Here is a 26,052-nt window from a genome sequence, read left to right as displayed (position 1 = left end):
AATAGAAAAAAAAAAAACAATAACATTATTACCATATAAATGCGAAGTATCTAACATAGTAGTACATCATAGTCATCCCCACTCACAAGTGTTACGTAATAGGGAGGGGGCGCAAAACGACGACATACCGGTAAAGTTCATACATTCAATGAAACAACATTTATATAAAGATCCAAAACAACAGAACTTCGGAAGATAGAAAAGCTAGTGACGAAAACATTCCCAATATAAATCCAACATAAGTAACCCATAATTCCATAACAACCCATTGCTTTCCGTTTCTTTTCTCTCTCAAGAAAGGGCTAGGACCAGACAATTCAAGGAGACTCGCTGCTTCTAGGATAGCCTTGATTATTTTCATCACCAACAACCGGGCTCGTTCCACCTCTCGGGCTTTGGCTCGGGCTTCTCCCCATGTTGTCAAAGTCGACAGGTGGGCTCCGCTCATCATCCCTAGGGCTAGGGCTGCCATTTCCACCATTGGCAGCAGCATCAGCAGCAGCATAAGGGCTTCTATCATCATCCCTTGGGCTAGGGCTAGTTTCTTTTGGACTGATATCACTGTTGTACTTTTCCTTAGCAGGAGGAGAAGGGCTTCTTTTCTCTCTCCCGATTTCATTGTCTTCCATATCAGGTGTTGGGCTGCGTTTCCTTGTCTTTGATGGAGAAGAAGAAGTGCGCCTCTTATGCCTAGGTGGACTCCTCGATCTCCTCTCTTCATCTCTCCCCCTTCTTGCAGCTGGAGACCTTGAACGACTGTGTGAAGGAGTAAAGGTTTACGTACATTTCCAAAAAATAAATCGAAATTTTGTAATGCTGAAAAAATAAATACTTTTTTTTAGGAGAAGAAAAGAACCTGTAACTACGGCTCCTGCTGAAACTTCGGCTCCTGCTCCTGCCACGTCGAGGAGAACGGGACCTCACAGGTGACCGTGAGTAACTCCTACCACGTTTACTAGTGCTGCACACGATCGAAAATCGTTTAGGAAGTATGTCTTTTTTGCAATTTTTTTATGAAAATTCAATATATATAGAAACATATGAAGAATAATAAAGACATTACTCGTTATAGCGCCATTTTTTATATATTCATTTACCTAAGCTTCTTAGGGCTGTTTTGGCAGTTCCTTTCAACGTGGCCTCTTTCACCACAACGGTAACACTTATTTTTCCAATCTCCAGCCTTGCAATCTCGAGCCCAGTGTCCATCGATGCCACAGTTGAAACACCGTCCAGAGCCAGGGGCAGGACCTCTACCAACATATTCTCGAACACCTCCAGGTCCCCTTGGGATCTGCAGCAATACCATTCAACAGCCGGAATTAGTCAAAAAGACAGAAGTCAAATATTGTATTACCCAGCCAGAATAATCAAAAGAAAATTAATTAAGCAAGAAAAGAAACTTACCCCCTTGGCAAATTCAACAGTGATACGACGTCCATCAACATCTCTTCCGTCCAAGCTATATCTTGCATCATCAGCATCCCGTGGATCACTAAATTCCTGTATATTAGGACAGGAACACAAAAACAAACACAGGAAAACAGACATTGTATGTGACACAAACTCAATGATTTTCCCACATGATGAAAAATATAAGATCATTGATAACCATAAGCAATAGAGAGTGTAGATACGTACAACAAAGGCGTAATCTCGCTTCATATCCACATCACGTACTCTGCGGAAATGGTTGTCAGAAACAGTAAGGCCATCAAAACTTGGTCCTCAAGACGAACTAAACACCAGTTTTGATTGTTGCAAATTCCATAAAACATGTAAAGACAACATAGAAAGAATCGCCAAAGGCTTCAAACAATTTGCCAAGACATTCCACAAGGTCCACCCTCACACCATTGACCACCTGGTCAGGCAAAGGCCACCACCCTCCCACCATTGACCACCAGGTCAGGAAAAGGCTCAGAAACCTTCAACAGAATCATTAAAGTTAAAACTCAACGGCACCTATGGCCACATTGTTCCTTCACAGATAACATGAAAAAGATGCCCAAGTAAGAAACATGCCGAGCAGGCAATTAGATTCTTACTTGCAACAAAGAAGCAAAACTACAACCTACGGTCACGGAACTTTGCAGAGCCAAACCAAAGGATAACCTATGCTAAAATGCTACAAGAGTCCAGCTCGGTTCCTATTGTATCCCAGATCAGGAATACATTTAGCCAGGTGAAATTAGAGAATTTATTTAAAGGCTGTTTAGTTTCTAACCACAGTGCCAAAATTCAAAGAGATAGTTGGCAACAGTATCACTCTTACTCTATAGAAGTAAGAAACGGTCTCAATTGAACTCAGAATCAAGAAAGCAGGACCAGCCACACCTTTTTACTCCATGGTGGAAATCAAGTACAAATTTAAGGCAAGAAAATTGAATACAAAGGATATCTACAAGCACAACCACATAAGTAGTCTGACCTCCAAATGAACCATATATACAAATTCAAATTCAAGATGAGACAGTAACAATACAATACTGATTAACCAGAGACAACATTTAAAAAAATTACCTTCCATATCTGCTGAAAACATGCTCCAAATCCCGAGAACGGGTTCTTGAAGATAAGTGACCAACATAGAGACGAGTGTTGCCGCTATCATCGTAACGAGGCATTCTTAGCTGCAGAACAAAACTATTAGAATAAAGATGAAAGATGAAGTCTGAAGATTAAGAACTAATCAAATGAATTTGTCAATTGAATAAAAAGGCAAATTCTAGTAGCTGCTTCAGAAACGATCCACCCCAAATAGGAATCTGTGATGTCCGGGTGATATTTTGGTTAAAGAATGGCCCAAGCCTTCACGGAGACAAAGAGACACACACATAACGGGTATGTAGATAAAAGGTGGATCTTTAGCCAGTATATATTCGATTCAGTGCAATATGCATTTGACCACTGAAAATTTCTCTCATTTTGTGTAACGAAATATAAATTCATCACATTTTATTAAGGAAAACTAAATGCTGAGATACTAATTTGCCTATTACTCTTTAATATATGGTCATCTAAAACAATTTAGAACAATTTCCCAAAAAAATCCCAGAAAATTTTCAAACCTCGCCCTAAAACAAAAATGTCAATAATCGCACAAGTCCCACAGGGAATTCCCCAGAACAATCAAATAAGAAACTGGTGAATCCAAATACTAACCTAATACATCGACAGAAAAATTAAGAAAAAATCAATAGCTGCACTCAATCATCACCACACATCAACGAAAATAACAACATCGAAATCTAGAATCGCAATTTCTGCAGAACTCACAAAGGCACAAATATCCAAAATCAAGCCTAAAAATGGGCACAAACGAGAGAATTGAGTTAGATAAATGCTCATACCTCGAAGATGAAATCCCCCAATTCAGATGATTGAACCCTAATTTTTTCAGGACACAACGTAAGACGGAGCGCGCATAGGTAATATCTAAACGAAACTTATATCCTGCTAACCGACGCGTTTAACGGTTCAGATTTATTCAATCTAATCCAACGGCCTGGAATCAACACTAGGTGGGCTGGAACCAGCATTAATTGGCCGGCCCAAATAGACCACTGGATTTATTATTGTAATTTCGCAATTCAAATTCTTACCAAATATATTTATCAAAATAGTTATTTTCGACCTACTTATCTTTTTGGACCTTACATATTGGGTCATAAAATATAGGAAACAATTATAGGATTGCCCCCTAGATTTTTTTTATTTTGCACTTTGCCCCTACAAATTCAAAAATTAGATTTTCCCCCTTCAAAATTTCGTTGCAGTTGCATTTGGCCCCGTATTACAAGTTTCAACGTATTTTCCATCGGAATTGACATGAATTTATCCAATTGAATGGCATTTGTGATATTCGAGGGACATATCACCGTAAGAGCTGTTGAGTGAGGAAGAAATCGAAGATTCTCACAAATCGTAACATAGATCAACAAAGTTTGTTGATTTATTCCATTACTACTTATGAATTAAGCTAAAGTGAGTCATATGAAATATATACATGGCATATTTATTTGATTTATAGAAACACTATATTGATATAATAGTCTTAGATTTTAATTTCACTTTTAAAATGATCAAAATGTTTAATTTAAATACACGATAATTAGGATTGTTACTAGACAGTTGGCATCTTATAGTCTTCCATAAGTCAATAGCCATCATTTTTTTTTTAATTAAAAAGTGCACAAAAAAGCAATAATTGCAAATTATAATTAACATTTATGAAATTATATTTTGGAAATAAATATATATATGGACCCATTGTACACTTTCACACATTTCTAAAACTCAGAGAACACCAACCAACAAATGAGCAAGATCTGCAAATGGCCGGAGTCCGACGCCGAGTTTGTTAAGTCGGCGGCAGGGCACGGCGGAGCCCGGCCGCGGAGTAGGGTGGTGGACAGCGTTTCATGCAGGCAGATGTACCTCAGAAGCTACACGTTTTCAAGAAAGGAGACGGTGCCTGAGAGAACCATGAAATGCCTTGTTAAAGTTAGAGAGAGAATGATTGGTTTAAGAAAGAAGAAGCGGGAGGTCCGGCGGAGGAGGTTTAAGGGGCTGCGGCGGCGCGTGGCCGTCAGGAGGCTGAGGGAATTTTCATGCGCGGCGGTGCGTGCTATTTTCCGGAGGGTGCTGTTTTGCGCTGCTACTGTAGATGTTGTGGAACATGGCGTGTAGCTTTGTTCATGTAGTAATTAATTAAAGTGAGGAATTCTTTTCTTCTTTTATTTTTTTAATAATTCGTTTTTCTTTTTTAATCTTTTCATGCTTTGTTGTTAATTCTGGATACATCATGAGATTTGCGTGTGATTATATTATATTAAATGAGTTCTTAATTCTTATATAACATTATGCAATTTTTTATTTTAAATAATGAGGTGTAACATCTAACTCTCCCCCTTCAAAATTCAAATGAAGAATTTATAAATGTAAAATTACACATATATATTACAAGGGTGTGTACTATACTAAGTGTAGTGTAAAACTTAGGATCCGTTTGGTTGGCTAAACTTATTTTAAACATCTGATAAGCTATATTACATTTGTATTTTTATAATTAACTTTTAATGTGTTTGAATAATGGTCTTATAATCTATTTTTTACTTATTATAAGATTTAAAAAAATAAAATGAAATAGGTATATATTTAAATATTTTATTTACTATTCAACAGTTTATTTTTTAAACGTCTAAGATATTTTTTCAAAAAATTAACGAAATTAACAGCCCATAATATGTATTTGTTTTCTCAACGTGGATCCATCAAGCTGGACTCAATTACAATTTCCAATTGGGCTTATAATTATTATCTTGATAAATTAAAATTATATATCCACGTCTAAATTAAAGACTGGAAATAGCAAAAAATGATGCGTAAGTTTCCCGCTTAAGATATTTGCTTAATTATTCGAAAAACGGTCTACAAATGGTATATAGTGCCAGTTTCTGCAAGCTCCACTTTTTTCTCTTTGAAAAATTGAAACCCTATCTTCTTCAAATTTCCAAGGTAAAGTAAAATTGTATCGGAAAAGTGATTTTAGATCGTATAATTGCTTTTGCTCTTGAAGAAAATAGGAATTTCTCTCATCAATTTGGTAGGGTTCTCCTCAACTTTTTAACCAATCAGTACGTTTTAGGCAGTTGTTTTGAGATTTTTCTGCGAATTTGTGTTTCGGAGCAATATGTTAGGGATTTGTAGTATATTTGTCTTTGATATTGTCTTGCTTCGTTACTGCTAATATTTTATTTGGTTGGTGTGTGTGTGTGTGTGTGTGTGCGTGTATTAGTGTGTCTGTGTGTGTGTGAGAGAGAGAGAGATTGTTGGGGTATTTTATGAAGATGATTTGGAATGTGTTTTGAAAAGGGGAAAAGTGTTTTGTGTGGAAATTGTATGAAGTATTTTGTTTTGTTTTAAGATAATGAAAAATGGGGGGTGGAATTAAACCAAGCTTTCCCTATCTTGCTGTGTTATGGTTATGGATATTGTTTCGTAATACGATATGAAGTATCCGTGAAATGATGTGGATATTTAGGCTTTGAGATGGAAAATTTTCACGAAATTGAATAGTGATATGATGTGTGTGTGTGTGTGCTTTCCTTCATATAATGATATGATTATCTGGCAGATTTTGCATTTATCGTGGTTTCTCGTTGAAGTTAAATAATCTCTTACATTAGAGTATGTACAATTATGATGTTCTTGTTGATTACTAGCTATAAGTAGCTATTGTGTATGCAGGGTGATGGGCTTAAAGAAATCTCGTTTCTTTGCTAAGTCTTTGTATGAAATTACTGATAACCTACTGTATCGTCTTTGTTCAGGAGCATTTGCATCGTTCATGGACTCAACCGAAGAGTATGTCGAGTTTCTAAACAAAGTTAGAAGGACTATATACATCGACAACCTATCGCCAGCAGTTACCGGAACTGTCGTGAAAGCTGCTTTCAATCAGTTTGGTGACGTGGCAAGTGTTGAGTTCATCCCCACCTTCATGCAACCGGAAGGCGTCCCACGGGCTGCTCTAGTTGAGATGGCAAACATAACTCTCGCCCAACGGATTATCACCGACATGAACACTCTATCGTTCATGATTGGTGGACTGCCTAGGCCCGTCAGAGCAAAGCCTGCTCAAGTTGAGATGTTTGACAATCGTCCAAGAAAACCAGGCAGGGAAATACAGTACAGCTGGCGTCGGAAAAAAGATCCCGATTTTGAAATTGCTAAGAAAATCCAGAATGTGGTGAAGAGGCACGCCGCAGAGGCTTCGTTCTTACTCGAGGTGAAATTTCGTGTTTCTTTCATCTTATTGATTATTTTGAGATTCTTTTTTACAAGTAATTATTGATAAGTATTAGTATTGCTATGGTTTTTGTTTTGTAGCAACAACTGAAGGAGGAAGAAAGTCTTGCAGAACGACAAGCCGAGACTTTGAGAGTCAACTGTAAGAAACTTGAGGCGATGGGCCGCGTTTCTCGTGACGGTAAACGCTTGGCAGAGCGCTACGGGATTCGCAAATAGTACATATATTATATATCTATAAGGTAGAGTTTTGTGCGTCTGGCAAACGACCTTTTGTTTCTACGTTTTCTGTCCTTCATCTACTTTGAAAACCTTAAATCGCGGTAAAAGGATTTTCGTAAATCCCTATAAACGATAAACCATCTGCTTCAAGCTGTTCATCATGTATAATATGCTCTAGTATGTTGCTATGTTGCAAATCTTGGTATTTGCTGTAAATACCTGGTTTGGTTTGTCGTTGGTTATGTTAATCTACTAATTTCCAGCAATTTATATGCATTTAACAATATTTTTATATTTATTTATTTATATATATATATATACATACACTCTTGATTAATAAATAGTAAGATTGAACTTAGACCAGAAATACTATCAAGTTATAAACACATTACACATGTGTGTCCCTTTTGAGACACTCATAAGTGCGACCGGCCAAAGAATACTTGGCATTTAATTATTTTAGGTGGGATATTAATTTATTTTCGATTTTTCAATTTTCAACTTCCGATTTCCGATTTTCGATTTTCGATTTCCAAATTTATCTTTTGTTTGGTACATTTCTTCGTCATCGTTGATAACAAAAACACTTTGTAATTTGTACAAATATTATTTTATAACTATGAGTAACAATTATGTAGTGTTATTTTGATGTTATATAATATATTGACTTTTGGAGAGAAAAGAAAATAGACGAAAATTTATTTCGGATTAGTCAAATCGGAAATTAATATTAACAAAACAAAAGAATTATGATAAAAACCAAAAGGCCCACCTAACCCCATATGCTTTAGCAGTTGAGTTGTACATCACCACGTTTTTCGTGCATGAATTGTTTTATTTAAATTAATATAATTTCATTAAAGACAACTTAATTACGTTGGTTCAAAGCGATGGAAAATGTCAATTTCAAAGTTTTAAATTCACTACAAAAAAAGAAAAGAAAAAAGTTATGGGGTGGTTGAGTAAATATGTATAAATATAAGGGGTAATGACGAAATAAGAGACTAGTGTACTGGAGAGCATTACGCCATTACCTATTTAATGCTTTAGAAACTGGGGAAATATGTATGAATCTGGTTTTAATTATCCAAAAATTCATCCCAAAAAATTAAAAATTTAGCCTTCCCAGAAAAAGAAAAAAAAAAAAAAAGGAGAAAAAATTAAATACGGCTTTCTATCTAGTCACCATTTGTGGTTTCGTACCAACACGAAACAGCACAGCACCCATCTATACAAATTTACCACAACCACCTACCATTTAGAGAGAGAAAGTAGAGAGAGAGAAGAGAGAGAGGGGAAATAAACGACCCTCGAAAATATATTCCTGGAATCTTCTTTCAGAACAACAAATTCGGCGATTGTACTCAGTTTCTTTTGAGCTCTGATATATATATTTATATTTATATATATCTGGGTGCGCGGATTTCTTCTTCCTTCCTGCTGGGAAATTCGCGAATTCTTGGATATGTAAGTTTGGATTTGATTTTCTTTGTGTTTTGATTTCTAATTTTTCTGTGTTGCATTCATTTTCCTAATGTGAAAATCACGCGCTCTTAGGGCTCTAGTTGACCTTCCAATCGTAGTTATTAACGCAGATTGGATTACCAATTAGGCAATTACCATCATGTGAAATATATATATTTTTCCTTTTATGATTAGGCTTTTTTTATTGGGAGAGTCGATCGGCAGAATTAATGCATGATCAGTTAATTTATTGTGTTGATTGTACCCGCATGCAGATAATCAATCGCCAATTTCAAGAACTGGAAAAAAATGATTGAGAGTTCTGCTTTGCTCGGTGGAATACATTTTGTTTGATATTGATTAGGGATTGCAAGATATCCCTTTTTAATTTTTGAAAATAGTTTTCGATTTTGGGGGTGGGTATTTTTGCAAGGGAAAAGGAAAGAAAATGAATGTGGTTGGTAAAGTTAGCAGCTTCATAACCCAAGGAGTGTACTCGGTTGCAACCCCGTTTCACCCATTCGGTGGTGCAGTTGACATAATTGTCGTTAAGCAGCACGACGGAACTTTTAGAAGCACACCTTGGTATGTCCGTTTCGGTAAATTCCAAGGTGTTCTTAAAGGAGCAGAGAAGGTAGTGCGGATAGAAGTCAATGGCGTCGAATCGAATTTCCACATGCATCTCGATAACTCCGGCGAAGCATATTTCGTTAGAGAAGTGGATTCAGACAAGGACGCCGCCGAGGGATTTAAGGAATCGGACAATCTCGAAGTGGGAAGAGAGGATAATGGCACTGAATATAGCACAATCGAAAGCGGTTCGAAAGGGAACGATTATTTCAGACAAGACAGTGCCGATTTTAACGATGCTGATGTGGATGTGAGGGATGAACGTGCGCCCCTCGGTATGGACCGGTTAGAGAGAACCGAATCCGATAGTGATCGGATATTTTACGAGTTTCAAGATGAACAGTCTTCTCTGGAGGGTTCGGTTGAGTTTTCTGAATATGGTTCGAGTAGATACGATAATTTAGATAGTGTTGAGCATGCATTGGAATCGCAAGATTCGGATTCGGAAGTAATCTTGGTTAGTGTGGATGGTCATATACTTACAGCGCCTATATTGTCCACTGAGACGAACGCCGAAAATGTTCAGTTGAGTACGCCTCAGTTTCACCTTGGACCTGGTAAAGGGACTGAAGAGTATAATAGAGACGATGATACGTGGACTGCTGATTATTTAACTGAGCTCGATCCTTCAATACCTAATGTTACTAGTGAAAATATTTGTGAAGTGAACAAAGAGCTTTCGATTGAGGGCAATTCGGAAAATAAATCGGGGAGGTTTATAAGGCACGAGGTTTTTAAAAGTTGCTTGGATCTCCCACAATTGTCTGTTCAGTCTACCAATGCCGATCGGGAAAATGAGGGTTCTTCGGGGAAGGTTCTTGATGATCCAAATAAAGATTCTCCTTCGAGTTCTTCGATAAACGATGAACCCGAAAAGGGTAATCTTGAAATATCAAGATATGACGATGAATTATCTTCACCAGAGTTACATCATGTCCATGATGATTCTGCAACAATTGTGGATAGCAAAGACTCTCCATCGAGTTCATTGATAAACGATGAGCTTGAAAAGGGCAATCTTGAAATGTCAAGAAATGATGATGAATTATCGTCCAATCATTCTGAAATAAATGTGGATGACGATGGTTCTGAAACAACCGTTAGCAATAATAATCAAGAAGCAGTGAAACAAGTCGAAGAAATGAAGCCAGATTTATCTACAGGTAAGAAATGTCGCCATCTGTCTGTAAAACATTAAAAATTTGGAGTCACTACTTATTTGGCTAACTGTTAATTTGTTACGTTTTATTTTATATATAACAGGGGTGGAAATATCTCTATGTGGAAAACTGCTCCACACTGGAATGGGATCGGACGCAGCAGAAAAAATCTTCGAGGAAAACCGAATTTCAATGGAGGCGTTCAAACTTTCCGGAGATGAAATTCTGAAGGACGAGAACCTAATTGTAAGAATACGAGGGAAGTATTTACAATGGGATAAAGCTGCACATACAATTCTTGGTATGGCAGCTTTTGGTTTGGATCCACAAGTTGAACTGCATGATGTCATATCTGTGGAACAGGATAATAACAATAAAACGGAAGCAAAGGAGGATGAATTAGGAATGCCTTCGACTCCTTCTAGAAGATGGAGGCTCTGGCCAATCCCGTTTAGGAGGGTTAAGACGTTAGAGCATAGCCACTCTGCGAATGAGGATGTTTTTGTTGATTCGGACTCGATTTCGAACTCGGTTTCGACTCCCACTTCAGCCACTGCTAAGTCTCCTCGTAAGCAAATTTTGAGGACGAATGTGCCGACTACTGATCAAATTGCGTCGTTGAATCTTAAAGAGGGGCAGAATATGGTGAATTTTATTTTTTCGACTAGGGTTCTTGGATCACAGAAGGTGAGTGGATTCTTGATTGGATAAAAATGAATTCTTGATTAGATAAGACTGTTATTTGGGTATGGAAAATCTTTATTTTCGTTAAGTTTTACTTTTTACTGAAATAGGTGGAAGCTCATATATACTTGTGGAAGTGGAATACGCGGATTGTGATTTCCGATGTGGATGGGACAATTACTAAGTAAGATATTCTGTTTCTTCGTTTTTAGTTTACTTTTTTCTAAGGCAGAATTTATGTTTTCTTGATTCTTGGGCACGTTTGGTTGTTTGTAGGTCTGATGTTCTTGGACAGTTTATGCCTCTGGTTGGAAAAGACTGGACGCATTCTGGGATAGCTCGTCTTTTTTCTGCAATTAAGGTTCTCCCTCAAATATTCTATTTTCGATACCTAAAATCCACTGTATTGATTTTGGGAATATATATATAATAGGTTAATAGTTTCTTGATCCATTGTTTTTATCGAAGTTTGCGATTGTGATTATATATTGGTACTCGGGATACAGGAAAACGGGTACCAGCTCTTATTTCTGAGTGCACGTGCAATTGTTCAAGCATACTTAACGAAAAGTTTTCTCTTCAATCTCAAGCAGGTAACTTTACTACGCCTTGCACGAGTAATTATTAGTTTCTTTAAAATGCATAAATGGAATCTTGAAATTCGTTAAAAAAATGGTTGCAGGATGGGAAAAGCTTACCGAATGGACCTGTTGTTATTTCCCCTGACGGTTTATTTCCTTCATTGTATCGAGAAGGTATATATATGTACTATTCACTACAAGAATACATTTAGTTTAGTACATGCATTCTTTGCGTATATATCTGACATACTTTTTTTTTCTTTCAATTATGGCAGTAATTAGAAGAGCTCCACACGAGTTCAAAATTGCATGTTTGGAGGTAAATAATGTTGCTATTAAATTTGGAGAAAATCGCACTAGCTTTTTAGCTTTCTAAATTTGTCATGAATATAATTTTGCAGGATATTAAGGCTCTATTCCCCCCTGATTACAATCCATTTTACGCGGGATTTGGTAACAGAGATACTGACGAGCTTAGCTACCGAAAAATCGGCATTCCAAAGGGCAAGATCTTTATAATTAACCCCAAGGTATTCTTTTTTTTTTTTCTTCCCACATATTTCGAGAGTAAAAAATCGAAACATGCAAATTTTTTTTTTTGTAAACTCGTTTTGCTTATTACAGGGTGAGGTGGCAATTAATCACCGTATTGATGTGAAATCGTACACTTCTCTGCATACACTGGTGCATGACATGTTCCCACCGACATCACTCGTTGAGCAGGTACTACTTTATAAAGGAAAGACAAAATCGATTAAAAAAAATAATTCGAAAAATTGTGAACTTTTTACGGTTAAAAATAAAATCTCACATTATAAACTGTGATGGCTTAGCAGGAAGATTACAACTCATGGAATTACTGGAAAATGCCATTGCCCGACATTGATTAACTTCTAGAAGCTTCCGTTTCTCCGAGACAAGTATTCTTCGATTCATCGTTTTTCCTTCTTAAGAATGTTCTTTTTTTGGGGGGGCTGTGCTCGTTATTATGTGTAGAAAGAAAACTCATTTGTGTAAACCGTAGACCAACCATGTTGTACGAAAAAAAGGAGGTTTACAAAGTTCCTTAACAAATAAAGCAGCTGTTGCTATTGTATTATTTTTCTTCCATATTGTTTTTTTTTTTTTTTAATTAGTGCAGCTTTTTACTGATATATATATATGGGAAATCCTTTAAAGTAAAAGAAAATCTTGGCATGTGAACTGTGTGATGTAGAAATTACAAATGTGCCTCTTCTTCTTACATGAAAACAAAAATCATATGATGTTTTGCATGACACCATGAGTACTTGCTCAAATAAATCTTTTTTTTTTTTTTTGAAATTAAAAGATATATTTTTTTTGAAATTATCTGAACAAGATTATTATTTTAAGGTATGGTGAGTGGATAGGAGGGACTTTATTACAAGAGGCTTTGGAAACAAAAGGCTATTGCTTGGGATGCATAAAAATATGGAACCCTAGTTTAACTATATAAATATATGCCCATGTTTTGACCATTTCTTGAAATTAAATAATTATGGTGAGGGGTGCAAAACACCAGGTTTTGAGGAATGGGCTGTTTCCCAATTTTATTTTTTTAATTGTTTTTATTATTTTTTCTTTTTTTGGGATTAAAGTGGGAAAATCCAGGTCCTGTAAAGCATGAGCAGATGCACTAAGAAATGCCAGATTAGAGTAATGATTTTAAAGGAATCTCTTCTGTTATCAGAATTGAAATTTGAATATGTTTTATTCAAACTTTTGTTTTTCTCAAAAATAATAAAATAAATAAATAAATTCAAACTTTTGTTTTGTTCTTTCACATATATTCAGGAACCTGAGTTTTTTCTTGAACATAATTTTTGATGCTGTAAGAAAACGAACTTAAAATTTAATTATTGGTCTGAATTTTTTTTCTATATTGTTTATTGCAATATAAAAAGTGTTACTTTACATAAGAAATATATAAATAGCATTTCCACAAAAAATGTTTTTTCTTGCTTTTCTGACTTGGAACCCCCATCCCCTCTTTTAAAGAATCATCTGCCCTTTTTCTCCTCTTCATTAATAAGCTCACACACACACACACACACACACACACACACACACACAATTTCTGCTAAGTTTCACATTTGATGAAAAATGGCCAAAAATGAAGAATACATAGAAATGGAAATAACCTCATCGCCCTCGAAAAAAGAATTCGAGTTTCAAATGTCGTTCGCTAGCGACGAAAAACAAGCCACCGCTTGCTCAGCCGACGAGCTCTTCTTCAAAGGCAAACTCCTCCCTCTCCAAAACCTCCTCCTCCACTCCTCCACCACCACCACCACCGCCGCCGCCGCTTTTAGTAGTATAACCAAAGAGGCATTTGAGAAAGACCACAAGTACTCAATCCCATTATTCACTTGCTCAACAGCACCATGCACCAAAACCACAAACACACCGTTAGATTCTTGCAACATTTCTCCGTCACAATCTTGCCGTGTGAGCTGTGAGCTCAAACCAGACGATTATTTCTTTGAATGGTCAACCGAGTTAAGCAGTTTCATCAACAACAATAACCGCTACCCCACAAAGCTGAAGCCTTACTCCTCCAAAAAGCTGAAGCTGATTAAGCACTCCATCCTCGTTCAGAAGCTGAAATCTTCAACAGCTTTTCTCAAATCTCTCTTTGCGAAGCCCGTAGTTTCCTCACCAAATTCGTCGAAAGCCGAGGCAAGTTTCAAGATTGTCAAGAAAAAGCCGATGGAACTTATTTCGAGAACTGCTTATCCAAGAATAGCTGCTCTCATTGATAAAGAGGGGATCGAGGGTAATAATGTCCAAAGAAAGTCGTTTTCCGGAGCGATAAAACGACATTCTCCGACCAAGTGCTTGTCTTCGTCTTCATCGGGCGCTTCATCGTCTTCTTCCTCGTTTAATTCGAGCGGTCTTTATGAAATGGAATCTCTGAAGAGGAATAGCAGCGCCACTGAGATTGAGGTCTCGATCGATGCAGCCATTGCTCACTGCAAGAAGTCTCTGCAGATTTTGTAACTCAAAATCTTGTACTAGTACAATGTGAGTACTTTTAAGTTTTAACTCATGCAGATTGATTCAGTAAAAAAAAAATTGCATTACAGTGCACAGAGTTTTACCTCCTTCAAAGATAAACTGATTCATTTTTTTTTTTAATTCTTAATTTTTAATTTTTTTATATTTTAAATAGCTTTTAGGATGTGAGAAAAAGGTCTCACACATGAACCTGAACAAAAGTGAAATTGTGTACTTAAAAAAATCTTCTCTTTTGACAGTCAACACAAAGTAGTAAAAGTGGTTTAGGGAATCTTACTTATATAACAGCACCACCTTGCTTTCATGTGTAAAGGCAACTTCCAGAGAGAGAGAGAGAGAGAGAGAGAGAGAGAGCATCAAAATGCTAATGTAATATTAATCTGAAAATGATGTATGATTGGTTGAATACAGAGCAAACTGAGTACAATCAGCAAAACACTTCTGATTTCTGAACCAACTCTTCTTCTATCCGCAACCTAACTTAGGCATAACCAGCCATTTCCTTCATTACAAAAGACAAGAAAGAAAAAAAAAAACATTATACAATATTACATACATACACACACATAGATGTGTTCACATGTTAAGACATGTACTTCACAGAGCATATAGCTTATTCCTGTCAACCTCGCCACTTTCCGAGTCCGATAAAACGACCGACACGGACCACGACTGTGACCTACTGCTCCTCCTCACACTCCTCAAGTTAGAAGCCTCGATCCTATGCATCACCACCCAATAACACAAAGTGCCAAGTGTCGTCGCCATAATCAAAGTCCCTATAATAGTCACTCCAATAGCCAACCACCTCTCTCCATCCCCGACAACTATATAGCACAGTGCAAGAAACGCCACCGACACAAACACACAAGCCAGCCACATCAGCTTGTTGATAACCGCCATCAACTGCTTCTTCGCCTTTCTCTCCACCACCACAACGGACGTCTGAACTATCACAACCGCCAACGATATGAAGAGCGCGAGCGAGTCGAATATCAAGAAGATAGTGAACTCGACGTTCGGGGCGATGTTCGCCTCTCCGGCGGAGAATCCCGCCGGGATATTCTTCGGGTCGTCCACGTACTGGCCTGGCACGGTGAAGATGGCGGCGAACGCCACCGTGGCGATTAGGACAGCAACAACCGTCGTCGAGGTTATTGCATTGTTGAGACCCTCGGACTGCATCTTGTTGAGGCGTTTGGCTATGCCTCGTACTTTTTTCCGAGTCTGGCGTGTGTGCTCCAGCTGGTCGTGGACTTCGTGTTTTATGTCGCTCACGGTTTGCTTGAGTTCTCTTGCTTGTGGGGTTAGGGATTTAGCATTCTTGACTCCGTTTTCTCGGAGAATGGTCGCTACGTCTGAATGGCCCGATTTCTCGGCCGTGTCTAAAGCAGTTTCTCCTGATTTGTTAATGGCTTCTTTGTTGAGCCCTTTATGTTTCAGTAGAGTTTGAACAATCTGTGCAGATTTACGATGATAAGAACAGAGCTTCATTAAACATACGAACATATGATTAGATTATGTACAATACCTGAGGGCGACCTTTTCGTGTGGCTATGTGCAATGCAGTGTTGCCCTTTCCATCGGAAATTGTTAGCAAAGAAGCGTCGGAAGAAATAAGCTCGTCGATGACTTGAGTGTTGTTCCCCTTAACCGCCATGTGAAGGGCTGTTTGTCCCTTCTTGTCACTCCATACAGCGATTCCCGGCTCTTTGCTTAAAAGGGATTTCACCACCTCGAAATGACCGTTTCTTGCCGAAGAATGGAGAGCCGTTTTACCGTTGTTTCTTGCTATCGTAGCCAAACTACTGTTTTTCTCCAAGAGAAAACCGACCACCTCGATATGACCTTGCGCTGCGGCTGTGTGGAGCGCCGTGGTGTTTGATTGGTCGACTGTGGCTAACAGCTGTGGTATAGCCTCCATGAGAACCTTCAACACGTCTGCAAATCGATATACGTATGAAAATACGAATGAATTAAGCAACAAATGAAAATGAAAGAGAGATATGCTCACCTAATTCACCTAGCTTGGCAGCAATATGGAAAGCATCAAAGCCTTTAGCTTTGATGGCAGCAGAGCCAACATCATAGTATTTTACAAACTCTTGTACAAGATTAACATGGCCACATTCAGCAGCCACATAAAGAGCAGTTTCACCAGATTGGTTCTGTTTACACAGCAACTTTCTCAATTCTTCTTCCCCCACACTTTCACCATTAATAATCTCCAAAACCAATTCCAAGTTCCCTGATCTTGCAGCTGAATGAAGCGCCGTATCGTCCCGTTTTCCGGTTAACTGTTTCTTCATCTGCTTCTTGGGGAAGCTCTGCTGCCCAGCTGGAGCTTCCATTGGAAATCTCAACTACAATTTTTTTTTTCTTTTCTGTCAAATCTTTGTTTACTAGGGAAAACCCAGATCAAATATTCATTTGTGGCAGCAAAAAGATTTCATCTTGAGCAGAAATTCAGTAAACCCAGATCGAATTTAGGGTTTTTGGCACCTCAAAGTTATCATATTCAGACAGAGTGAGTGGAGAATATGGCAAGATTTTGTTTTTTTTATCTGATTTTTGTGATATGTGACACAATCTGGACCCAACAAATGTTAAAAAAAAATAAAGAAGAAAGAAATTCTGTTCACACTCTTTTACAGTGGGAGTCACTTTAATATTTCCACACGGTTATAGCTTTTCAAGTCAACATTCACCAATCATTCTGCCCTTGAAAAGCCAAGAACCTGTGAATTTTCAGATAAGAGTTAAAAACTACACAAGTTTGGAAAAAAGTTTAATCCAATTTCAGACAAGACAAAAAAAAAATCAATCATATAAATAATCTTGTCCGAAAAAGATCCCAAAAAAAAAAAAAAAAAAGCAAAGTAAAAGCTGTAAAGACAAGAAGATTCATTACCTGAAATTTCATCGACTTCAATTGATTATTGAAGACAGTTCTTAATTGATGTTCAGAGGGTTTCTTTTGGAATTAATGAGAAATCATTCAGAAAGACAAAGAAACATAGAGGTGAAGAAGTAACATTGGCCAAACAATCAGTGGCAACAAAACAAAAGCCAACCACATGGGTAGATACTCACTTGTTCTTTTTGATTAAACGAACAAATATCCATTATTATTATCATTATTAATAATAAATAAATAAATAAATAAACCCAAGAACCTTATCACATACTATGTCAAATTAAGGATTGACAACGATCAGTTAGTCAAGTGGGCTTTTTGTATATTGATAACTTCATAATATATCTACCAACTATATAAATATTCGAATTTTATGTAATTTGTACACTGAAATAGAGAAAAAAAGCATCAAGAAAAAAAAAATGGTGGTAGTTGACGTTGACCAAAAAAAAAAACAATAAACCTGATGAAAGTCAGAGTCCAAGCCGGCCTGCTAATAAGGACCCCTCGTGGGTGGGGTGGGGGGGGTGGGGTGTGGGCCCCACCGTTTTAACCTGTTTTTAACACTATCTTTGTAGTGTAGTAAAAGGTCAGAAACTCGACGAGTCATGGATAAAGACATCCTTCCAGAATAATCTTGATCATATTATGGAAGAAAATGAATATATATTTTAATTACAGTAATAGAGTGCAGAAGAAGAAGAAGTTGACATTTGGTCTGAACAATCACTCTGGAGAAGCTGTAATAATGGGAGCAAACTTTTGACCATAAATAAATTCTTGATCATTTTTTGTTGTTATGGACAGTATCTTTTGTGTTACACTTTGCCGACATAGTATCCACCATGAGTACTCCATCTCTCTCTCTCTCTATACATATCTCTTTCTCTATCTCTCTCCAGAAGCTTAACTTTGGCCCCACCAAATCAGTTAGTTTCTTTATTACATCCCCAATGACAAATATGATGTGTTCGAGCTGAACATATCATATGACTTCTCCAGACTGCTCTGTTTCTTTATAAGAAAAATTCAAATAGCATATATAGGATTTACTTCCGAATCGGTTTCGGAGTGACGCCACGAACTCCCTCCACTCCTCGAGTACTTTTCTTTCTTCCTCACTCTCCTTATCCTTCTCGATTTCACCACATAATACGTCATAGCACTCAAAACCCCAGCCATAGTAACCGCTCCGGTCACGGTGACAAGAATCGCCGCCCACCTATGATGCCGCCCGACAACAATGTACGAGGAGGAGATAAAAGCCACGGTGGTGCAAACGGATGCCAGCCACATCAGCTTATTGATCACCTCCACAACCCTCCTCTCCGATTTTATCTCACCCCTCACAACCGTTATTTGCACCACAACCACCGCCAACGAAGTGAAGAGTGCCACCGCGTTAGATATAAAGAACACCTTGAAAGAAGGGCTGCTCACCATCACCGCCATCCCGTTATTGTCGTCGCCGCCAGGAACTGTGAAGATGGCGGCAAATGCCACCGTGGCGAAAAGAACCGCCACCACCGTGACTGAATTGGTGGCGTTGTTTATGCCTTCTCTATGGAGCTTCCTTAGCTCCTTTGCTATACCGTTTACGTTTTTGTTTGTCTTTCGGGCTTGTTCGAGCTGAGTGTGCACGTCTTTCTTGATTTCCGATACGGTTTTACGAAGCTCGTCTCGCGGTTGGTTCAGATCGTTGGCTCTGAGAGCACCATAACGAGCCAAGCACTCTTTTATTTCCACAATCTCTTCGGATAGAGGGAGTCCTTCGGCTATGTCTAGAGCAGTTTTGTGGTCTCTAGTCAGCGCATTAACGTTTGTGTCACGAAGCATTAAGAGCTCATTCACAATCTGCAATTACACCAAAGATCACTAAACCACAAATATACTTCAATTGAATTTAAAATATTTGAAATAAATACCTCAGCACGCTTTTTCCTTGTGGCGATATGTAAAGCAGTGTTACCGAATTTGTCGGGAAGCATGACAATAGCTGCATCTGCCTGCAGAAGCAACTTCACAACTGCCCGACTAACGCCTTTTACAGCCATGTGAAGTGCAGTCTGTCCTTTCTTATCGGTTCTTCTGGCCAATTGAGGGTCCTTCTGAAGCAATGCTTTTACGATATCTGCATGGCCTTGACGGGCAGATAAATGTAATGCGTTTTTACCGTTGGACCTTGGTATCTCTAACAAGCTAGAATCCTTTGAAAGCAATTCCTTGACAACTGTTAGATGTCCTTTAGTTGCTGCAGATATCAGAGGAGTTGCATTTGATTGACCAACTGTTTTGCTCAGCTCTGGATCATGCTTTAGCAGTATCTGGACAATATCTGCAACCAAAAAAAAAAACACAGTTAGTACTTGCAGGATGGATGAGGAATATCGGATATCGAATATCATGCTCTCGAAAGAAATCATGTTATCCGATAATGAGAATCACCAACTAATAAATTCTCCCAAAACAAAGTGATGACACATTTTTTAGCATGTTCAAGTATCTGAAGTAGGTATATGCTAAACCATCGAAAATGTATGATTAGACTCTCCAAACTTTTCATCTCAATCCTCCGTTCGCCAATTTATGATTACCATTACAGGTCATTACAATCCGTCAGTGAGCGTGACATGCCTCTAAATTTGAACACATCTTGACACAAAACCTGATGTATTATAGTAATAAAACAAAATAATCACCAAATATTAATTTCACTCGCAAATCGAGGGGGGGGGGGGGTGATGGAAGAACAAAATCACACAATTTATAAGGTGGACTCCGTGTAATGTAATACTAACGGAACGAAAGTCACAGCATGTAACCATCAATAAATCTGTTGATTAAAAGTGAGCCGTTCTTATCGAACACTTGAACAAAGTTGAGGAAAAAAAATTCCAATTACCACGATGGCCTCGACTTGCAGCAATGTGTAATGGATCAAAACCTGACCTATTCTTTGTCCTAATTCCTTCATCCGTAGTGTAAGGCAACAACTCCTCCACCACATCAATGTACCCCTTCTCTGCCGCCGTGAAAAGAGCGGTCTCCCCCAATTCGTTGACCTCGTTAACTACGGCCGCCCTGATCTCCGCCACTTCAGCATCAAAATCCGCCCCCTTCAGAGTCTGAAGCATCTGCTCGTTGATTTCCCCAATTATCTGCCTCACTGCATCCAGGTCACCCTTCTGTGCGGCTAAATGGAGCTCGGTGTCGTTGTGCCGACCAGTAACCTGCTTCACGTACTTCTTCTTTCCCGATTGGTCGAATCTCTTGCCGGAATTTGAAACGATTAGGGCTTTACCGGAGTTCGAGACCACCAGAGCCTTGCCGGAACTTGAAGCAGCTAGGGTTTTATTGGAAGCTGATACCACCAACGCCGGCGCACGCGGAGAGGGTGACGGCGATGGTGACGGAGGCTCGACATTGACGCCCATCTCGAGATCTCTCTCACCTGTTCATCGGATTCATCAAAACCAAAAGCAAATCGGAATTAAAAAAAATATATTACTGTTCCAAACAATTGAGCTTATCAATAACAGATTTTGATTGTTTTTGCCAGAATAATTGGGGATACATACCTTCTCTGTTGATGGAAGCCATTGTCGAGGAAAAAACGTAATCCTTTTTTTTTTTATTTTAATAAATTGATTTGTTGTGCTAATAAACCATTACTTTAATTTGTTTAATTTTACATGTAGGTCGTACGCAGAGGCGAAGGAGAGAGCGGCCAACGGCGGCGGCGGTGGTGGTGGTGGTGGGAATTGAATTTATAACGGTAGGTTGGAATTGCATATTGACGCCGCCGGACCTACCATATTATTGTGGGTCACCTTGTGCCCATTTTTAACGACATTTCCAAATAGTTAACTAACACACACATATATACATATTATTTAACAAATTTATAATTTTTTTCATTAATTTTATTTATTTTAATAAAATAAATTAATAATAATCAAAGACAAAAGAAAATCAAAATTACCGTTTTAATTGATAGTTTTCGATTAAAAATCAAACTTATTATTAGGGTAAATTACGGCCCCTGAATGTAAGGTTAAATTACGAAAACCCCCTCATGTTTGAGTAATTACATCCACCTTCATCTATTAGTTTTCTTACGCGTCGCACTCTTATGTTGTCAAATTCAGCATACTCTTCTAAATTTCGTGAAATGTTCGTTAATTTGTACTTGTTTTGAGTAAAAATGTTGTTTCAGATGCATCGCAATATGATATTTACAAGTAAAGAGACATATTTTATGGTCATTTTGTTTCAAAATGTGGAGCTCGAATGTGGTAAAATGGATACAAACTGGAGAATATTACACATAATCTAGAAGATTATACTAAATTTAACTCATCAAGGGTGGACATGTAGGAAGATTCATCGTTGATGGAGGTGGTTGTAATTACTCAAATAAGAGGAGGAGTTTTCGTAATTTAACCTTACCTCAGGGGTATCCATAATAAATAAATAAACAATTTTAATGGGCCTAAGCCCAAACCCGATATTATTGGTTCGGTCCAATGGGTAAACAATTGCGAGTAAAAAGTTAAGACAGACTCGATCATTTTAAGCCCAGTTGATAAACTAAACTTAATTATGGATCTAAGCTCATAGTCATTAGTTTAATTATTACTTAATTATCATAATTAACTTAAGCATACACAATCAAGATTCTTTCCTTTCCCAATGGAGAAAGTGTCGGCCGGTTTCATTTAACTTTTTCTGTTTTCACTTTTCACCATATAAAACTGAATAAAGATAAGAAAATATCAGCTCATTATTTAATGCAAGATTAAATCCCAGTCTCAAAATCCACGACAAATTATATTATTATTATATTCTCCGGTTGTCAAATGGGAAATCACAACAGCAATCGTGCTCCGCCGTATAAATTGGGACCATATTCCGATCAATCGGCACCGACAACCTCCGCCCCGATCGGATACCCCACCATGGGTTCGCGTTTGCTGTACAGCCACGTGGATATCACCCTGCGCTCACTGGCCGGACAAGCTGAGGGCTTCGGACGTTTTGCCGTCGGCGGACTAAACGGCGCCGTTTACCGAGTCGTAACCCTAGCCGGTAATGAAAATCCGTCAACATTATTGCTGTATTATTTTTTATTTTTATTTTCCTTCAATTTCTTTGGTTGTTGGCTGTTGTGTTTTATTGGAATGTAAGAATTACTGATCATGAAAGTTATTTTAGTAACATTTTATTGGAGAGATCTACTTCTAGGATTTTCTAGTAATTGTAAATTAGCAGTTTTCATGGTGTTATGCATTCGATAGTTCCGATCGAATTTTCCGAAACACGATGCTCGTTTTCTAAATCGACAAGCCTCTGTTTTCATATGAAACACCAATGTTAGGAACTGTACGTACTGTGTCATTTTCATACGTATGATTTACGCTTGAACGTAATTTAGCTTGCTAATTTTTTTGCTCCAGACGATGGGCCAGGCTCACTACGCGAGGGATGTCGGAGAAAAGAGCCCTTATGGATTGTATTCGAAGTTTCAGGCACCATTGAACTCTCGTCGTATCTAAATGTTTCCTCTTACAAGACCGTTGATGGTCGTGGTCAAAGAATTAAACTCACTGGAAAAGGGTTAAGGTTGAAAGAATGCGAGCACGTAATTATATGCAATCTAGTATTCGAAGGGGGTAGGGGGCATGACGTTGATGGAATTCAAATCAAACCTAATTCAATGCATATTTGGATAGATCGATGCAGCCTAAGTGATTACGATGATGGATTGATAGATATCACTCGACAGAGCACTGATATTACCATCTCTCGGTTAGCTACGACTTCCGAACGTTGTTTAAATAATTATAAGGACGTTTTGGGTTTTCTTGATCTTTTATATATTTGTTTATTTCAGGTGTTATTTTGCAAATCATGATAAAACCATGCTAATAGGGGCCGATCCTACGCATACGGGTGATAGATGCATACGTATAACCATACACCATTGTTTCTTTGATGGAACCCGACAGAGGCATCCACGTGTCAGATTTGGGAAAGTGCATTTGTACAATAACTACACTAGAGATTGGGGTATATATGCTGTTTGTGCAAGTGTTGAGTCACAGGTGACGATTTTTATGAAATATTGTTTTATTTTTTTTAATTTTGCGCTAGTTTAATTATTGATTATTGATAAAGTAATCTCCTTTTTTTCGTATATAGATATACTCGCAGTGCAACATTTACGAAGCTGGCCAAAAGAAGGTGGCCTTCAAATACTACACAGAAAAGGTATAACGTGTTTTGATATGTCGTTAATACATAATAGCATTGTTAAAATTTCACCGATCTTGTATACATTATACAATGAAAACATGTATCTATAGCTGTTTCATATTGTGATCGAAATTGTTGCCTTTTTTTTTTGTAGGCAGCTGATAAAGCGCAGGAATGTACGGGATGCATTAGATCAGAAGGTGACCTATTCGTAACTGGAACTCAGCCAGGGTTAGTGCCACTACCGAGTGAGAGTTGCGTATTTCACCCTAGTGAATATTATCAGACATGGACTGTAGAAACGGCAACTAACGATCTTAAACAATTTCTTCAAAACTGCACTGGATGGCAAGGTATCGCTCGACCTGCTGATCTACCGACTTCTTAGTAAACTCTATTTGTTGTGTGTGTGTATATTTATATATTACTCTTATACATATATAGACACAAGAGTAAAACATTCGGAAATAAGTGATCCTCGTAGCTAGACAGAGCTTGTACGGTTGAGTCACTATATTTTTTTTTTTTTGTACGTTCCGATGTTTTTTTCTTCTTCTCATCCAGGAGGGGCTTTCCTAGGTTGAGACGAACACGGATATGGCTTTTTCGTCTGTGCAATAATAATATTCTACTTATTTTACTTTATAGTATTTTTGTGTTTTATTTGGATTACAGCAGGCTTGCTTCCTAGTTGCTATATCCTATAGTCAAATGAATGAAGGTTTTTTTATAGTACAACAGGCATGCTTCGGAAAAATCAGAAATTGGAATTGGAATTGGAATTGAATTGGAATTGGAACTGGAACTGGAATTGGGGCAGTCTAGTAATTTGGGCCGAGCTTAGTTTCAGGCAAATTTTGGGTTGGATCTAAATTCTTGGGCTTGAAAACTTGACCCGTATTCAGACGGGCCACGCACACACTTTCAAATCTAACACATCAATTTTGAATAAAAAATATATATTATATATACATATGTATAAATCAAACAATAAAGGCTAATTAGAACATATCCGTTTTGACAATAATGAATTAAAGAAATATCGCAATTAATTTAATGATATTACTTACTCAAAAAGAGAAAAAAAAATTAATGATATTACTTACTCAAAAAGAGAAAAAAAAATTAATGATATTACTTACTCAAAAAGAGAAAAAAAATTTAATGATATTACTTACTCAAAAAGAGAAAAAAATTTTAATTAACGAATTAGTATAAATCACAATTTGAGTATTCCAAAACTAAATGTTTTACAAAATAGTATTTATCGTCCCTCGTAGAAACGAATAACTCAAACACTTAGATTAAAAAAAAAAAGAAAGAAAAAAAAAAACTCACAAGAATATATCTTTGTGTTGAAGAAGATGGCTGGCAACAAGTTCACTGCATTCTTGTTGTATGTGTCTCTTTTTGTGGCGGTGGTGCTTTTAGGGCACCGTGCAGATGCGAGGCCAGTGGCGGTCTCTGCCGCCCTGAAACAATCTGTATCCGGAGAGCTGCCGGCTGCAGGAAAACCCTATTCTCCGGCGGAAAAGTATGTGTTCGGAAAGCTGCCGAGAGGACCGGTTCATCATTCCGCTCCGTCCCCCACCATCAATCATTAATTCCGTTATATATGGTGATGATGTTCAAGTTCAACTGAATTGGTTGCATATGATGAAATTTTAGTTTATACTTTATAGACTACACGATGTGATCGGTTTAATAGTTGGAATTTGTTTCATTTTTAATTTATGAATAAATGATGGAGGGCTTGTTTGGGAGATTGACTTGTTCCTGCAAAGTGGCTTTTTTTTTCTTTTGTTTTTATTATTCTGAGACTATGATTTTTTTTTACCTCTGCATTTATTTATTAATTATTCATAAAATATAATTAAAAAAATTTGAGCCATCGAAATCATAAAATATATATTTAATTAATAAATTCAAAATCAACATAAATTGTTAAGGGGGATGTTTCTGGAAGACGAGAAGAAAAAATAAAATAGACAGAAGAAATTAATAATATTCTGCAGCGGAATAGAAAAACCGTTATTTGATTGACCATGGCAACGTAGCTATGCATGCATGTGAATGTTCGCGTGTTTGTTTCCATTACGACGCCGTTTTCAAACTTGTGACTGCACAAAACATCTTTCAATTATTATTTTTCAAACCCAATAATAGTTTATTATTCTTATTGTAAATGTACAAACATATTAATAATTGACTCGAGATCGATTTTTCTTGACGATACTTTCTAGGTTGAACTCGTCTCGTCACCTTAACCAGTTTGGTTCACAACTCT

General features: G+C 37.6%; 7 protein-coding genes across 14 annotated transcripts; 4 read left to right on the top strand and 3 right to left on the bottom strand.

Annotated features, from left to right (window-relative positions):
• Window positions 1-9: 9 nt before the first annotated feature.
• Window positions 10-3,582, bottom strand: LOC105956645 (serine/arginine-rich splicing factor RS2Z33). Of its 3 annotated transcripts, none has more exons than XM_012980513.2 (7): window positions 3,354-3,582; window positions 2,524-2,633; window positions 1,642-1,681; window positions 1,408-1,503; window positions 1,098-1,294; window positions 857-961; window positions 10-756 (listed from the first exon to the last, which is right to left on the bottom strand). In XM_012980513.2, exons 2-7 carry the CDS (start codon window positions 2,625-2,627, stop codon window positions 318-320), a joined length of 981 nt encoding a protein of 326 aa, XP_012835967.1. In that variant the 5' UTR covers window positions 2,628-2,633; window positions 3,354-3,582; the 3' UTR covers window positions 10-317. The 3 variants fall into 3 exon arrangements, with proteins under 3 accessions (XP_012835967.1, XP_088682759.1, XP_088682760.1); XM_088826633.1 differs by having other exon boundaries at window positions 1,642-1,928; window positions 3,354-3,459; XM_088826634.1 differs by having other exon boundaries at window positions 1,642-2,401; window positions 2,453-2,633; window positions 3,354-3,425.
• A 1,777-nt stretch (window positions 3,583-5,359) lies between these two features.
• On the top strand, window positions 5,360-7,321 carry LOC105956545 (ASI1-immunoprecipitated protein 1). Of its 3 annotated transcripts, none has more exons than XM_012980396.2 (3): window positions 5,360-5,520; window positions 6,336-6,793; window positions 6,895-7,321. In XM_012980396.2, the coding sequence occupies exons 2-3, from the start codon at window positions 6,353-6,355 to the stop codon at window positions 7,030-7,032; spliced, it is 579 nt and encodes a 192-aa protein (XP_012835850.1). In that variant the 5' UTR covers window positions 5,360-5,520; window positions 6,336-6,352; the 3' UTR covers window positions 7,033-7,321. The 3 variants fall into 3 exon arrangements, with proteins under 3 accessions (XP_012835850.1, XP_012835848.1, XP_012835849.1); XM_012980394.2 differs by having other exon boundaries at window positions 5,456-5,608; XM_012980395.2 differs by having other exon boundaries at window positions 5,503-5,639.
• A 613-nt stretch (window positions 7,322-7,934) lies between these two features.
• PAH1 (Lipin family protein) lies at window positions 7,935-12,664 on the top strand. 4 transcript variants are annotated; one of them, XM_088826631.1, is made up of 12 exons: window positions 8,042-8,502; window positions 8,775-10,292; window positions 10,393-10,535; window positions 10,653-10,976; window positions 11,084-11,157; window positions 11,250-11,334; window positions 11,480-11,566; window positions 11,656-11,728; window positions 11,830-11,873; window positions 11,956-12,084; window positions 12,179-12,277; window positions 12,391-12,664. In XM_088826631.1, the coding sequence occupies exons 2-12, from the start codon at window positions 8,948-8,950 to the stop codon at window positions 12,442-12,444; spliced, it is 2,457 nt and encodes an 818-aa protein (XP_088682757.1). In that variant the 5' UTR covers window positions 8,042-8,502; window positions 8,775-8,947; the 3' UTR covers window positions 12,445-12,664. The 4 variants fall into 4 exon arrangements, with proteins under 4 accessions (XP_012835965.1, XP_088682757.1, XP_012835964.1 ...); XM_012980512.2 differs by having other exon boundaries at window positions 8,101-8,502; window positions 12,388-12,664; XM_012980511.2 differs by having other exon boundaries at window positions 7,935-8,502; window positions 10,393-10,976.
• Window positions 12,665-13,098: 434 nt separating this feature from the next.
• Window positions 13,099-14,705, top strand: LOC105956496 (putative membrane-associated kinase regulator 4). Its single transcript, XM_012980349.2, has one exon. The coding sequence runs from the start codon at window positions 13,679-13,681 to the stop codon at window positions 14,573-14,575; it is 897 nt and encodes a 298-aa protein (XP_012835803.1). The 5' UTR covers window positions 13,099-13,678; the 3' UTR covers window positions 14,576-14,705.
• Window positions 14,706-14,944: 239 nt separating this feature from the next.
• Window positions 14,945-18,143, bottom strand: LOC105956643 (uncharacterized). Its single transcript, XM_088826632.1, has 4 exons — window positions 17,505-18,143; window positions 16,608-17,331; window positions 16,125-16,534; window positions 14,945-16,051 (listed from the first exon to the last, which is right to left on the bottom strand). Exons 2-4 carry the CDS (start codon window positions 16,942-16,944, stop codon window positions 15,191-15,193), a joined length of 1,608 nt encoding a protein of 535 aa, XP_088682758.1. The 5' UTR covers window positions 16,945-17,331; window positions 17,505-18,143; the 3' UTR covers window positions 14,945-15,190.
• Window positions 18,144-18,270: 127 nt separating this feature from the next.
• Window positions 18,271-21,387, bottom strand: LOC105956642 (ankyrin repeat-containing protein ITN1). Its single transcript, XM_012980508.2, has 4 exons — window positions 21,089-21,387; window positions 20,413-20,961; window positions 19,436-19,845; window positions 18,271-19,364 (listed from the first exon to the last, which is right to left on the bottom strand). Exons 1-4 carry the CDS (start codon window positions 21,108-21,110, stop codon window positions 18,540-18,542), a joined length of 1,806 nt encoding a protein of 601 aa, XP_012835962.2. The 5' UTR covers window positions 21,111-21,387; the 3' UTR covers window positions 18,271-18,539.
• Window positions 21,388-22,050: 663 nt separating this feature from the next.
• On the top strand, window positions 22,051-24,405 carry LOC105956641 (putative pectate lyase 21). The gene is made up of 5 exons (XM_012980506.2): window positions 22,051-22,598; window positions 22,967-23,318; window positions 23,404-23,614; window positions 23,712-23,780; window positions 23,920-24,405. Exons 1-5 carry the CDS (start codon window positions 22,370-22,372, stop codon window positions 24,151-24,153), a joined length of 1,095 nt encoding a protein of 364 aa, XP_012835960.2. The 5' UTR covers window positions 22,051-22,369; the 3' UTR covers window positions 24,154-24,405.
• Window positions 24,406-26,052: the final 1,647 nt, after the last annotated feature.

The sequence above is a fragment of the Erythranthe guttata genome, chromosome 12, assembly GCF_056151865.1.
Source record: "Erythranthe guttata isolate IM_541 chromosome 12, IM_541, whole genome shotgun sequence".
In the NCBI taxonomy this organism is placed as follows: domain Eukaryota; kingdom Viridiplantae; phylum Streptophyta; class Magnoliopsida; order Lamiales; family Phrymaceae; genus Erythranthe; species Erythranthe guttata.
The sequence above is the reverse complement of the archived record's forward strand: the minus strand, read 5'-3'. Positions and strand labels throughout refer to the sequence as shown.